The following is a 14,164-nucleotide window of genomic DNA, read 5'->3' on the forward strand; positions in this document are numbered from 1 at the left end:
TGTATCTTCTCTTTTTTCTCTCTCTTTCGTTTTTACACTTATGCTTATGTACACACACAGAGAACAGCAACTTGATTGCTATTTTTGTTTTAAAGTAGAAAATGTAACAGTTCTTAGTATAACAGTAACGTGTCTTTAAGGCCAAGGAAGAAAGGAGAGAGAACAGAACTGAAATAACCTGCACTTACATCCAGCCAAGTCACAGGCGACCCCTCCTCCAGCCTGAGGCGACCGCTCACCAGCATGTGGGGGTGGAGGAGGTCCAAGCTTTTTTCCCTCCGTGACAAACATTACGACATTTCTTTGTGCACCAGTCCCATGAGAACACACAGCAGCACAGGACCTACATACTAACGGTGGTAACTGGGAAGTTTACTGAACATGTACTGGGTGCCAGCCACGGCACTTCACATACGCTACATCATTTAATCCTCACAACCACCCTTGTGGCACAGGCACTATTACAGCCACTGGACAGAGGAGAAAATCGATTCAGAAAGGGACGGACACACGCAACCGAGTGGGAGCACAGGGATTTGAGTCTAGGTCCATCCAAGCCCAAACTGGGCACTTCCCACCACTCTGCCCATAGCCTCCTCCATCCTGACAGCTGTCAGCAAAGCGTGGTCACCCCTCTGACACTGCTTTCACCTCATCCAGTCCCTCTGCCGCACTTCTGCTCATTACACATTTGTTCTAAAAAGAGAAAATACTGCTTCCCTGCTTAGGATGGATTCAAAGTCTCGGGCATGTACTTCAAAGACACAGGAAGCAACAGGGCAGGGAAAGCCTCCCTCCATTTGCCTTTCATATAAGGGACATTTCATTTCCTTGGTTCAGCAATGGTTGAGAAAAGACCACTGTAATCACTGAAGTAATTTTAGCTGCTGTTAACAAACAACTCCCGAGTTTCAGTGGTTTAACCTTAAAAACACTTATTTCTCATATAACTGTCAAACACAGATTTGCAATAAGCCAAGTGCTCAGGGTTTAAGGCTCGTCTCCTGAGTGGCCAGTCACACAGCACTTTCTCCTGGGCAGCAAGCAGAGCCTCCCAGGCCCGCTTTCTACATGTGCCTTCATGTAAGGTGCACACGCCATGCCTGGGGGCTCGTGTACAGCGTGCCACCCCCAGTCACTCCCTGGCAAGGCCACGGACAGGGGAGTGCTTGTGCACAGAATCAGGTTCCTGTCTCAGCTCCAGGCCACACCCTGATCCTCACTCCTTTCCCATTCCTTGTGTTCAGAAGCTCTGACATTTTTTAACGCTCCAGGTTACAAATAAGAATGAAAGTCGGCAGTGACTCTGTAAGGGTGCAAAAAGTCTATTACAAATGCTGCGCCGCTGCTAGTGACAGGCTCCGGCAACTTTATAAGCCCACAGATGGGACTCCTTTGAGAATTCCACCAGGACCTGAAGAAGTGAGGTGCGTCGTAGTCAGCACCAGTCCCCCAGCTACTTCTCAAGTGGTTCACAGTTTTGATGGTCTCCCGCAGGGATTAATTTTGAATCCAAGAAAGAGTCTTCACTTCTGTGGCCCAAGGACAGAAGTGTCCTCAGGGACCTGAAAACTAGGGGGCCCCAGGCCCTCCTGGACTATACCACCTGGAGGCCCTGAAGCTTAGAATCAGCCCTCCGACCATGTCCTGCTCTTCCCCTCTGGTACCATCTCCAACAAAGACTGTCCCTTCATCCCCTGGGGCCTTCCTGCCTCTCCCCAGCGGCCCTGCATGTTTACTGAGGCTCTCCTGACTGTCCAGGGCAGTGAAACCCACACTGAGGGAGCAAGGCTCTCATCTCGGCCTCTCAAGATGTTTTGCAGGGAACAGAGCTGCCTGCCCTGGGAGAATAAGAGGGAGTTCTCTGCCTGGAACCCACACTCCCTCATATTCTTGTTCCCAGGGGCTCAGTTCACTTCCCAAGAGCAGGAGGGACTAAGACTTCGCGAACAAGCTCACCCAAGCATGACAAACACCTCCTTCCTTTGTGCCTCTTAGTACCTGATGGGGACGATAATGTTTACAGTCGTGCACTTCAGCGGTTAGTTTACACGCCATCCTCTCAGAGTATACAAGCTCTTCGAGGAAAGGAAAGGTTTCTTACATCTATAAGGTTTCTTATATCTATATATTTTTTCTATCTAATATGGCATTTGACCCACAGAAATGTCACTCAGTGAATGCAAATTATTTCTGAGAGAACGAGTTAGTAAATAAAAAAAGAGTGTGTCACTGAGTTAAGGATGAATGGGGGAGAATGAGAAGGAAAGGACAGGGGCGTGAGTGAACGAAGGAGTGTCGGAGGCAGAACCACGGTCCACTGTCTCCAAGTACCCACTCTTCTTCTACCTTGCAACCGAATCAGAACCCTGCTTTTTCAGTTGTACACACTGCCACCAACAAAAATAATACACTTCCTACCCTCCACTGAAACCAGACATAACCTTATGACTAAGTTCTGTGACTAAATTAAATAGAAGTAGCAGTGTTGCATAAGACATCAAGGAAAATCCTTTAAAAAGGAATATATGTGCTTTTGGCTTGTGTCTTCATCTTTCTATGACCAGAAGATATGTGATGGCTGGAGCTTAGCTGCCATGTTCAATGAGGTAACCTCAAACAAAATAAAAAATAACAACAAAAAAACCCCCCCAAAACCCCACATTGGGACCGGGAGGCAGAAAGATAGAAGTCTTGATTTCTGTTAATCACAGAGCCACTATAACAGCCTAGATAGCCTTCCTCTGAACCTTTTCTATGTCAGAGAGAAATAAATTTCCATTTCACTTGTTATTTTGGCTTTTTTTTTTCATCATATACAATTGATACTAATCCAGACTCACAGGTTTATGGTGGAGTTGGTCCTAAACCCACGCTTCATCTCTCCCAGTCTCCAGTTCTTTCTGACGCCAGCTGTAAGTCACTCTATGATGGCCTGACATGCCACACTCACCCAGATCTTGCAGATGCCCTCCAAATGTCAATCCAAAGCCATGACATAAAATAAGAGAATCTAGATCTTTTTTTGAAAGCATTCAAAGTGAAGGATGATCCCTGGTCAACGTTCAAAACCTAGCAGACTGGCAGGGAGCAGACTGAATGCAATTCCCAAGGAGCAGTCCCAGGAAGTACAACCAGGGAAACCCATCGAAGACCACAGACCTGGTACACTCACATTTCTGGTGGCTCCTGCATTTCAACTGTAAAGCATTTGTCCTTCTGCAAGGGGGTGCACATGGGAGGGGTCTTACCTCCGCCAGGGAATGCCAGTGTGCAATGGGCTTGCGTGGATATGACAACATTTCACTCCAGTGGTCTCTGCCCAGCCGCTCAGCTTCGTTGCCTACTTGACACACGCCGATGATCTCATTGTGACCTACACTGTGAAATGGTCCACAATAGTTATTTTTTCCCTAAAATTTTGGTATGTAAGAACAGCAACTACTCAATTCAACATATAGGAATTAGGAAAGGGTTGGTTTTTTCACTCTTGAATGTAAAAGCACAGGTTAACCTGAACAGCCACTACAACCTGGGGACCGATATGGCACTTGTGGTCACAGAGAGGAAGCCCAGAGTCTGGCCCTCACACACCTGGGCTGTCTTAACACTGGCAGAACTCAGCTTGTTCCCAAGAACCCTGAGTTGGAAAAACTCTGATGCAGACAAAGGATGCCACCTCTGGTTCTGGAACAAGGCTGACTTCAGGCCTTCAGATCTATGTAATGAAAAATGGGGGCACTGAAAGGAGTTTCTTGCACTGATAGCTGTTTCACTTCAACAGGTGGGAATCAAGAATGGGTCATGGAAGAGCTCTGAGTCTGTCAGCTGTAGCCTTGAGCTGACAAGGGCAGAATGGAGGTGGCTCCTGCCTCTTGCAAGACCTCTCTTTAGAAAACATGTTTTCATGCTCTTCTCTCCTTCCTTCCAAGCCCAGCTTTGCTTCTCTGACCCAACTTCAGTTTCCTACTGTAGAAAAACACTGAGATCCTTTAATACCTAGCTAGTATTTCTGAAACATCCTTGGATAGGTCTCTGCCTTGGCTCTTTTTTTCTTTTTTCCTTCCTTCCAGTTTTTGATTATAAGTCCTTTGCACGCATCCAGAATTACATGGCTCATCCTTTAATTCTCTGGGATCCAAATTCACAGGCTCTTTCTTTTTCCTTCCTGCAAAGATGAGGGATTTTTCTCCTATGGACAGTGCAAGGGGGAGGCAAGGGTGGAGAAGTAGTGTGAAGGATATTGGATTCTATGCTCATTAAAATCAGTTGCATGCAGAAGCCCCATGAATTCTGCCATGGATTTTTCCAGACCAGATTCATGAGTTTATTGAGAATTAAATTGAAGCAGAGCTCACATAATCAGATTTGTCGATGTGGGAAACTTGGCAATAGCTTGAAAAATACTGGCCCAGCCTTCCACGGCTGGTGGGCCATGTTCCCTCCTGTGGCCTGACACTGTTGGTGTTGTGTGTCATCCAGAGGGACAGGATGAGGTCTACAGCCCAGCATGTGCTGTCACACCCATGTGCAGCCAAGCCAACGAACGTGCTCCCTAGGTTGCAAGACGATTATGTTTCACCCAGAAATCTGCTGGAAAGAGTGTTCAGGGCACTGAGGCTGCTGGGCTGACATTTCGGGGTCTGTGGGAAAATTTTTAGCTGCAAATGATACTGTAAGACATTAGAAGTCAGAATACTGTTTTTTTTATATAATTGTGCCCAGACCACGTGGGAGGTTTCCAATTAAAAAAAGACTTTGCATTTTTGTCTAATGACTGGTTTAACATGTATAATTCCCTGTTGGTACTTCCTTTGCATATTAAAATGACTGTTTTTCAAATCAGTCCTTTAAATACACAATTGGCTACAATGCAGGCTATAAATATCTCTTCTGTGCGGTATTAATTAGAAAGTCGAGCATCTTATACATTTTAATGTACCCCGTCATCCATACTGATTCTAGTAATTTCAAGAGAACATTTCTGTGTTTGCTTTCAGACTTAAGTGGATAGAAATGATCTTTATTAAACATATTGGGAGAAGAGAAAGAAAAAAAAAAAAAGAATGAAGCTGTGTATTTAGAAATGTTGATGGTCTGGCTCAAGTAATCATTTTGCTGTTTTGAGTGGAATTTTTCTGATAAAGGCCAGGTAGGACTGCCTGAGGGAAGATTAAGATCTGTGGGGCCCACAGTTCTCCAAGCTAAGATTCTAGGGCGTGTACAGGGATGGAGAGGGGAAGCGAGGAGCAGACAGAAGGACGGAGGAGGGGAGAGAAATGAGAAATAGGAGAGCTCAGAGGCTTGCAAAATGGTGATTCCTTGTCAATCAGCTCTCAGGGTGCTGCTTAGTGGCTGCACTGGGACAGCAGCTAAGAACCCGCGGCTGCCACCCCTTCCCCCAGACCTGGGCACAGTGGGTTTGCAGTGAGAAACAGCTCCAGGCATCTCACCGGTCGTAGTCCATGACTGCTATGGACAGGTGGATTTGGTCAATGTTCTCGGGAGGGACGTCAAAGACTATGGCTTCATTGTAAACAGGATTCAGAGTGTTCCTCTTGGTGGATGTTTTCCTCTTTTTTAGTCGTCTGCCATCACACATCAGTGAGACTTTCACGTAGGGATCTGCACAGACCATGAGAAGCAGAAGTACTGTGAGGAGACATGCAGATTTAGGCCGGCAGTTTCGTCATGGTGGGGTTTCAAGGACCACAGGGTGCAGAAGCCCTTTACCTGCCTGTGGATGGAGTCTGAAGATTTTTTTTTTTTTTTTTTATTGAAGCAGGGAAAACCATTAGGCCATTCAGGTATAACCTAAATCAAATCACTTATGATTATACAGTGGCGGTGACAAATAGATTCAAGGGATCAGACAGGGTTCCTGAAGAAATATGAATGGAGATTTGTAACATTATACAGTGTAAAACATACCCAATATTTTTATAGATCATACCACATTTAAAGTTATTACAAAATAATAGCTATGTTTCCCAAAGTTGTGCAATATATCCTTGTAGCTTATTTTATACATAGTAATTCATACCTATTAAATCCTCTACCGCCTTGCCCCCTTCCCTCTCCCCATTGGTAACCACAGGTTTGTTCTCTGTTTTCTGTGAGTCTGTTTCTGTGCTGTTATATTCATTTGTTTGTTTTATTTTTAGATTCCACACATAAGCTATTACAGAATATTTGCCTTTCTCTCTGATTTGCTTCACTATTTATACAATGTCTGGGCAACGACTGGAGTTGGGGTAAGTAAGTCATTCATTCAGGAGAAAGCACAGGACACACTCGTCTCAAAATGTGTGGAATTTAAAAATAGTGTGAAAATATCTGCCATCAAATTAGAAATGTTCCAGCTAGGATCACAGACTTGCCAGGCTGCCACAGGAAGGGAAACGCAAGCCATTTTCAAGGCACGGGGGAAGAGGTGGCACGCTCTGACTCGGAGCCACCCCACGGAGTCTTTTCCTAAAACTCAGGCCTTTAGGAAAGGGAGAAGCTAAACACGTGGACATAGCAAGAAGCTATGTTGCGGGTGGACGTCCTTCAGTGCAGGGGCTTCAAGCTCTTGAGCTGCCTGCGGTCGAGCTGTGAAGGGGGAAGCAGTTCAGCAGGTCAGGGAGAGAAAGGACGCAGGCTTGCTTGTGGGGCCATGCTGCGACTGGGTGACAGGCGACAAGGCTGGTCTCTGCGCCTGCTGGGACATCCCTGGTTTCACCTCACTATTTTCCCGCTCAGTGGGGAGTTCTTGCTTCACCTGCATAACCATGGGTGGCCCTGACACTCATACACTGTCCAGGAGGACTTAGAGGGCCAGAAGGGGTCACATCTTTTTTTTTTTTTTTCCGGTTGAATAAAACACTGGTATCCAGGAGGCAATATATTTCATCTTTTGATCTCAGTGACCAAAAGCCAATAGACTGGGCATTTTGTGACCACACTTTGGGAACCCCTGCGAGGTGGCCTGTGAACTTATACAAAGGAATTCCATTTCAGGATACTTTCTGTTAGGATTTCATTTTTTTTTTTTTTTTTTGGCCATGCCAAGCAGTATGGGATCTTAGTTCCTCCACCAGGAATCTAACTAATGTCCCCTGCATTGGAAGTGTGGAATCTTAACCACTGGACTGCCAGGGAAGTCCCCCTGTGAGGGTTCAAAATTTAAAGGTGCATGCTTGATTCATTGGAAAAACCAAACTGCATAGTTCACTGATGGACCTTTGATAGAAGGATATAGGATATCAATCTTCTAAAAGCCTGAGGTGACAATTGCTTGTATCTGAGGAAAGACCCAATTAGATATATCAGCATGTGCAAACTGTGGGTCCAGTCCACAGTCACGTGCAGGAGAAGACCTAAGAGGGAATACTGGTAGTAATAATGAGAGCTAACACTGAGGAGCATTCAGTGTGCGCCAGGCACCATTCTTAGGCATCATAATCCTGTAACAACACAAACAGCCAGACACTACTATTATCCTCATTTTTACAGATGGGGAATCTGAAACCCAGACAGACTGACTTGCCAGAGTCACACAGCTATTAGGTCTAGGACTAGGTTTTAACCTAGGCAGTTTGGTTCCAAAGTCCATGTACCTTTATTACTCTACTGGAAGCTTCATGAGGTGCTATATAAGAACTGTAGGAGGAAATGTGAATTTGAGATAGTCCCACCTGATGCTCCTGTTATGTCCATTGCCTTTAAATTCCTTGCTTTTATAATGGTAATGGTCAGCCTGCCAGCCGTGGGAAGATAGCAGAGGGAAAACATCAGTTCTCCAAGATCCACGTTGTCCTGTTGAGAAAGCACAAACTGAAGCACTAGAAATATCTTCATTTGGCAGAAACCAACAAAATTCTGTAAAGCAATTATCCTTCAATTAAAAAACAAATCTTAAACATAAAATAATAATCATAATAAAGAAAGTGTCTTTAGCCTGGTGCACACAGAAGCAGGGGCAGGGCAGCATTGCAAGGGGCTGCACTGGTCCTTCTGCTCATCTCCCAAATCCCTCATGTCTTTTCCCTTCACATCGTCAAAGAAGAATAAATGTTCCTACCTCCGGAGCCCCCTCCCTAAGGAAACACACTCATTTTAGATGGCAGAACTGCAGACCGTCTGGGTTCTGTCCCTTCTGTCTCATTACCTGCAGCCCTGCACAGAGAACAGAAGCCCCCACAGCCTAACTATCCCCATGGAGACCCCCATGAGATTTCACTCATATCCCCACCATAGTCCACACAGCCCCTGGGACAAAGCTACACAGAGTACCCAGCAGTGCTGTCTGCCTCACAGGCATCCCAGACATGCTCTTATATACCCTCCACAGCCTCGTGCATGCTCTCAAATGGGTCTCCATACAGCCCCTTGGAGACTCCTCATCCCTGGTTTCCTACATAGCTTTGCCCGCAGTTTTTCCCGCAAACCTCATACAGGCACACAGATAGTCACCATCCAGATGCATCCCTCCCCGACAATCCCTCACTCTTCCCTACATGGGCCCCACCAAGTTTGCTGCAATACTTCCATACGCTCCTGCTAACACTCTCCATCCCGACACATGAGTGCATGCACACGTACATGCGAGTGCGTACACACACACACACACACACACACACACACCCCTCTACCCACCAGAACCCTGCACATAACCTGGTCACTCACAACCTGTGCAGACCCAGGATGTGACTTCACTGAGGCCTGCAAACACTAGTCCCTACAGTTCTCTAGACACGGACCCTGCAGAGCAGCAGCCCTGAGCCCACACATCCCTAGCCCTGGACACACTTGGACACCTGCCCAGCCCTATGCAATCTCCAGACAGGCAGACATAGGAGGGGATCCAGGTCCCACAGCCCCCAGTTGCTGACTGCTTGGCTCCCACTTTGCTTAAGCTTTTGCTTTCCCTTGGTGTGTCTCTAAGAAGCCCCACTTTCCTCTGCTGGGGAAAACATCTCGGGCAATGTGCAGCCAATCAAATAGGTCAGAAGACACCATTCTCTTTCTCCTTTTTAGCCCAGGGAAAATACAACCAGAAATGGGGGAAAAAAGAAAAAAGCCAGTTCGTTTCAACTTTTGCGATACCTGAGGTTATCAAGCTGGGTGTCTGGGTCTAATTAATATAGCTTCATAATGATAATGCTCTGGGGTCTCCGGTTTTTGCCCTCAACATCCATAGCCTCTCCTCCCCTCCTTGATTCTCCAAGGATGCTTCTATTTTTAGAAGCACAGATTCAGCTCTGGAAAGTCACCTCACCCAACCTCCTTCCTTGACTGCTTCTGCAGGAGGATGAGGTGAAGGGAGCCTGTCTGGTCGCTAAGGCAGATGGATTGCTCTGTATCCCTGAGCTCTGCCTGCTTTGTGTAAATAAATGACCTCCCCTCGAAAGCATGCCAGGCTCTTCTGGCTCCTAAAGCTCTGATATCAAGAGACCTAGGTAGTTGGGCCTCACCTCTGGGGTGGAGGTGAGGGAAGAGATGACAGTTCTACAGGAGTGGGGAGTCACATGGGCTGGGGCTAGACAGTTTTGTGTTGCTGGGGTTTCGACTGCAGAAGGAAGGTCTGCTGTCACTGAAGGGTTTGATCCAGTTTCTGGCTAGTAGCAGAGGAAAAAGAGGAGCAACAACTGTCCCCATAAATGACCTTTTTCTCTTTACACTCCCTGGCCTATCCCTTGCCCTTGGGCCTCTTCTGTCTGCTTTAAGCAGAAAGGCCCAGACATCTGTTCTTCTCAGAGGACTCTTCTCAGAGGGCTCAAGCCCGCTCTCCTCTCATCCTGCCCTAATAATCTTGGTCTGAACAAAGTAAAACAGGAGCAACCAAAGCCACGGGTATGAAGCTCTAGCATCATTTTTTTCAGCATACGATTTCTGAGGGCCCTCACTGCACAAGCTCTGTAGAGCTGGAGATGTGACGATGTATCTACTCCAGTCCCCACCCTCAAGGCCAAGGCACACAATTGAATGTACTGTGTTGTTACTTTTGTGCTAAGTACATTTTCCTCCAACATAAACCTCTTTCATTCACAAATATTTACATTATATTGCTGTTTGCTCATGAGTTAAAAGAAAAAAAATATGCTTCAGATTTGGTTGTATATTCAGAATGTGAACCAGGGCTAAAGTCCACTTCTGTACTTAAAAGAAAAACCTAGGCAAATTAAAGATTTATTAGGGAGAAAAGGCTTGATTTGACTTCCAAGTGCTTTAAAAATAAATCATTTAAAATTATCAAAACTATGAAAGTAAGAGTGATAAAATTCAAGTACAAATGTTTTTAAGTGTAATAGTAAAATATCTCCTTTTCTTACATACATACCACCTAAGTCACTCCTTTCCCCAGAGCAACACTGAATAATCACGCACATTTTTCTTTTTGTCCTTCATCCATTCATCCATCCATCTGCTTCTCTTTTAACATCTGTTGTGGTTGTTGAGCATTGCTCTCTTCCAGGTGCCGGAAGCTGTTTTTGCCATGGTGACAACAGATGTGGTCCCTTGAGAAGTGACCAGTTTGTGGGCTATGGAACCTAATGCTAACTCTGCTTTTTCCCCATCAGCCCATACTAACTTGGGGTTAAGAATCTATGGCTCCTGATGTGTATAAACATTCCCTTTAAATCAGTGGTTCTCAACCAGAAGCAATTTTGCTCCCTCCGGGCACATTTGGTGTTATCTGGATAAATTTGTAACTGTTACAACTGGGGAGGCAGGCGTTACTGACATCTAGTAGGTAGAGTCCAGGGATGCTGCTAAACATCCCACAATGCACAGGGGAGCCCCTCACTACAATGAATTATTTGGTCCAAAATGTCAGTAGTGCCAAGGTTGAGGAACACTGCCTTACACACAAGTACTTATATTGTTAGTAAAAAATTTTCCAGAATGCTGATAAAAGTCAAATACAAAAGAGTATGGAGTGTTTGGCTTCTTTTCCAGCTTGACAGAAATCAGATATGCAGAGGTGTCACTGGTGGCTAAATGCCCTGGAGGGGTACAAGGGGAAGGAAAATGTCATGCAAAGAAATGCTTCATTTGCTTCTGCTTTGTGTGGCCAAGGTCAGTGTTGTTGCAAGATATATAGGGAACTGATAGCAAATGTGTGTGAATTCTATACCTGCAAAACCTGTAAACTCTTTCTGTGGTGTTTACCTGTAGTGGTCTGTGACAGTTCTAGTTTTTGTCTAGCTAGCGCACTTTTGTATTCCTATCCTTGGGTTCTTCTGTGAAATCCTTCCCAGTTCCATAAAGTTCTACAAGGGCTGCTGCAGGAATTCAGTCCAAAGTATTCATGCCCCTGTCTACTGTCCTCTGTTCAGGGATGAGTATGTACCCACACAGGGAGATTCAGAGTCTTCTCTGGGACTAAGAAAATTAATATTGAGAAAGAGAAATTTTAATTTTCTTGGGGTTATTCACTGGAAAGATATGAAACTAGCATTGCTGTAAGGTTCTTGTACTGAAGATAAGTAGTGTACTATCACTTTAGGTTAGGCGCTGTATATTAAAAACATATACCATAAACCCAAAAGAAATGACTAAAATCACATAATTTATTACCTATAAATTAGTTAATAAGCTGGAGAAGGCAATGGCACTCCACTCTAGTACTCTTGCCTGGAAAATCCCATGATGGAGGAGCCTGGTGGGCTGCAGTCCATGGGGTCGCTAGGAGTTGGACACGACTGAGCGACTTCACTTTCACTTCTCACTTTCATGCATTGGAGAAGGAAATGGCAACCCACTCCACTGTTCTTGCCTGGAGAATCCCAGGGACGGGGGAGCCTGGTGGGCTGCTGTCTATGGGGTCACACAGAGTTGGACATGACTGAAGCGACTTAGCAGCAGCAGCAGCAGCAGCAGTTAATAAGCCAACAAAAGGGATAAGATACATGCTTTAAAAATATTAAGTTAATCCAAAAGACAGCAGAAAAAAAGGAAAAGGGAATAAGACTGGAAGAGATATAAATGATAGAAATGGAAAACAAATAGTAAGATGGTAAATTTAAACAAAATACTTTCAATAATCACGTAAATGTAAAAGATCTAAGCATCCAAATAAAAGGCAAAGATTATCTAATTTAGTAAACAGCAAGACCCAATATTATGCTCTCTACAAGAAATATAATTTAAATATACCGGTATATGTACATTAAAAGTAAAAGAATAAAAACAATATGCCACACTTAAACTAATAAAAAGAAATCTGGAGTGGTTAAGTTAATATCAGACAAAGTATATGTAAGAGCAATGAATATTATCAGGAAAAAGAGGGTCATTTCATTATCTGAAGCAAAAACTTGTAGAACTGGGAGGATAAACAAATTACAGTCAGAGATTTGAATGCCTGAACAGCACTATCAACCCACTTGGCCTAATGAGTGGCATTAAAGAAACACCAAACAGCAACAGAATACACATCTTTTCAGGTGAACCCAGAACACTGAACAAGAAAGATCATATTATAGCCCATAAAACAAGTCTCAACTAAACTTGAGAAGATTCAAAGTATATTCTCCGGCTGCAATGGAAATGAATTAGAAATCAGTAACAAAAAGATACCTGGGAAATCTCTAAATATTTGGAAACTAAATAACACACTTCTAAATGCTCAATTCAAAAAAAGGCACAGAAAAAAGGAATGAAAGTACAGGTGGAACAAACAGAAAAGACAGACTTAAACACTACCATATTGATAATTACATTAAATGTATATACCTGATAACTTCAATTAAAAAGATATAAATTTTCTGATAGGACAGTAAAGCAAGACCCAGCTATATACACTACACTAAGACCCAACTATATACCCACTAAGTGGGTCTACAGGAAACCCACTTAAAATATCAAGACAAAGACAGGTTTAAAGGATGAAAAAAATTAGGCCATGTAAACAATAATCTAAAGAAAGCTGCTGCTGCTGCTAAGTCGCTTCAGTCGTGTCCGACTCTGTGTGACCCCAGAGACGGCAGCCTGCCAGGCTCCGCCGTCCCTGGGATTCTCCAGGCGAGAACACTGGAGTGGGTTGCCATTTCCTTCTCCAATGCATGAAAGTGAAAGGTGAAAGTGAAGTTGCTCAGTCGTGTCCGACTCTTAGCGACCCCATGGACTGCAGCCTACCAGGCTCCTCCATCCATGGGATTTTCCAAGCAAGAGTACTGGAGTGGGGTGCCATTGCCTTCTCCGAAAGAAAGCTAGAGTGGTTATATTAATATCAAGATTCCAGACCAAGGAATATTACCAGGGAGGAAGGTGATATTTCATTGACAAAGGCTAAAATCATCAAGAAGACGTAATCTTAAAAACATATGCTTCTAATAACAGAACTTCAAAATATATTAAACAAATGAGATAGAATTAAGAGGAGACATAGGCACACACACAAGTAGAATTAGAGAGTCCAAGACTATTCTATCAGTAATTCATTGAACAAGCAAGCAAAAAAGAAGTTAAGGATATAAAAGACTTGAACAATATTATTGACTAACCTGACGTAATTGATACTTACTTTACCTATTAATACTCCATCAAATGATCAGAATGCCCATTCTTTTCAAATATAAACATTCAGCAAGATGAATCAGATTCTGGGTCATTAAAAAATTCTCATTAAATTCAAAATGAATGAAATCACACAAAGTATGTTCTTTAACAATAATAAAATTAAAGTAGAATTCAACCATAGATATCTAGAAAATCTCTAAATTTTTGAAAATTAAACAATACTTTTCTAAATTATCTACAGGTCAAATAAAAAAGTCATAAGAGATATTAAAAATTATTTTGAACGAATGGTAGTGGTTATGTGACTATATATATGTGACAAACTTGCACACTTTTTTAAAATTGATTAATTTTGCTGTACATAAATTAATGGAAATTTTAAAATTCTGAAAAGACAGATTTTACAGAGGACTATATTTTTGTCTTCTAGTTTTATTGTCTTGAGTTCAGAGAATGCCTTGATGGTTTCAACCACTTAAAAATTATCCTATCCTATCCCATGCATTTGTGCTCAAATGTATCTAGAAATAATGCCTATCCTCTATTCACAAGGGACTTATTTCTATATTTTTATTAAGTCAAGCTTGTTAATTTTGTATCCAAATCTTCTTCCCCTTGGAATTTATTATGACATTGTCTTTCAAAATATGGTTTA

The 14,164-nt window shown here is 43.5% G+C and overlaps 1 protein-coding gene across 4 annotated transcripts in view; it reads right to left on the reverse strand.

Annotated features, from left to right (window-relative positions):
* The window catches only part of SYT9 (synaptotagmin 9), a 381,537-nt gene that overhangs the window by 48,476 nt on the left and 318,897 nt on the right, over positions 1–14,164 (reverse strand). For 3 of the 4 annotated variants that reach the window (XM_059875116.1, XM_059875115.1, XM_015474712.2), the window contains 3 exons: positions 7,680–7,800; positions 5,454–5,625; positions 3,252–3,381 (listed from right to left, as the gene is read on the reverse strand). In XM_059875116.1, the coding sequence (XP_059731099.1) occupies positions 3,252–3,381; positions 5,454–5,625; positions 7,680–7,800 (423 nt within the window). Of the gene's footprint in view, positions 1–3,251; positions 3,382–5,453; positions 5,626–7,679; positions 7,801–14,164 lie in introns of those variants that run through there. The other variant, XM_010812577.4, reaches the window with a different exon arrangement.

Source organism: Bos taurus, chromosome 15 (genome assembly GCF_002263795.3).
Source record: "Bos taurus isolate L1 Dominette 01449 registration number 42190680 breed Hereford chromosome 15, ARS-UCD2.0, whole genome shotgun sequence".
NCBI lineage: Eukaryota > Metazoa > Chordata > Mammalia > Artiodactyla > Bovidae > Bos > Bos taurus.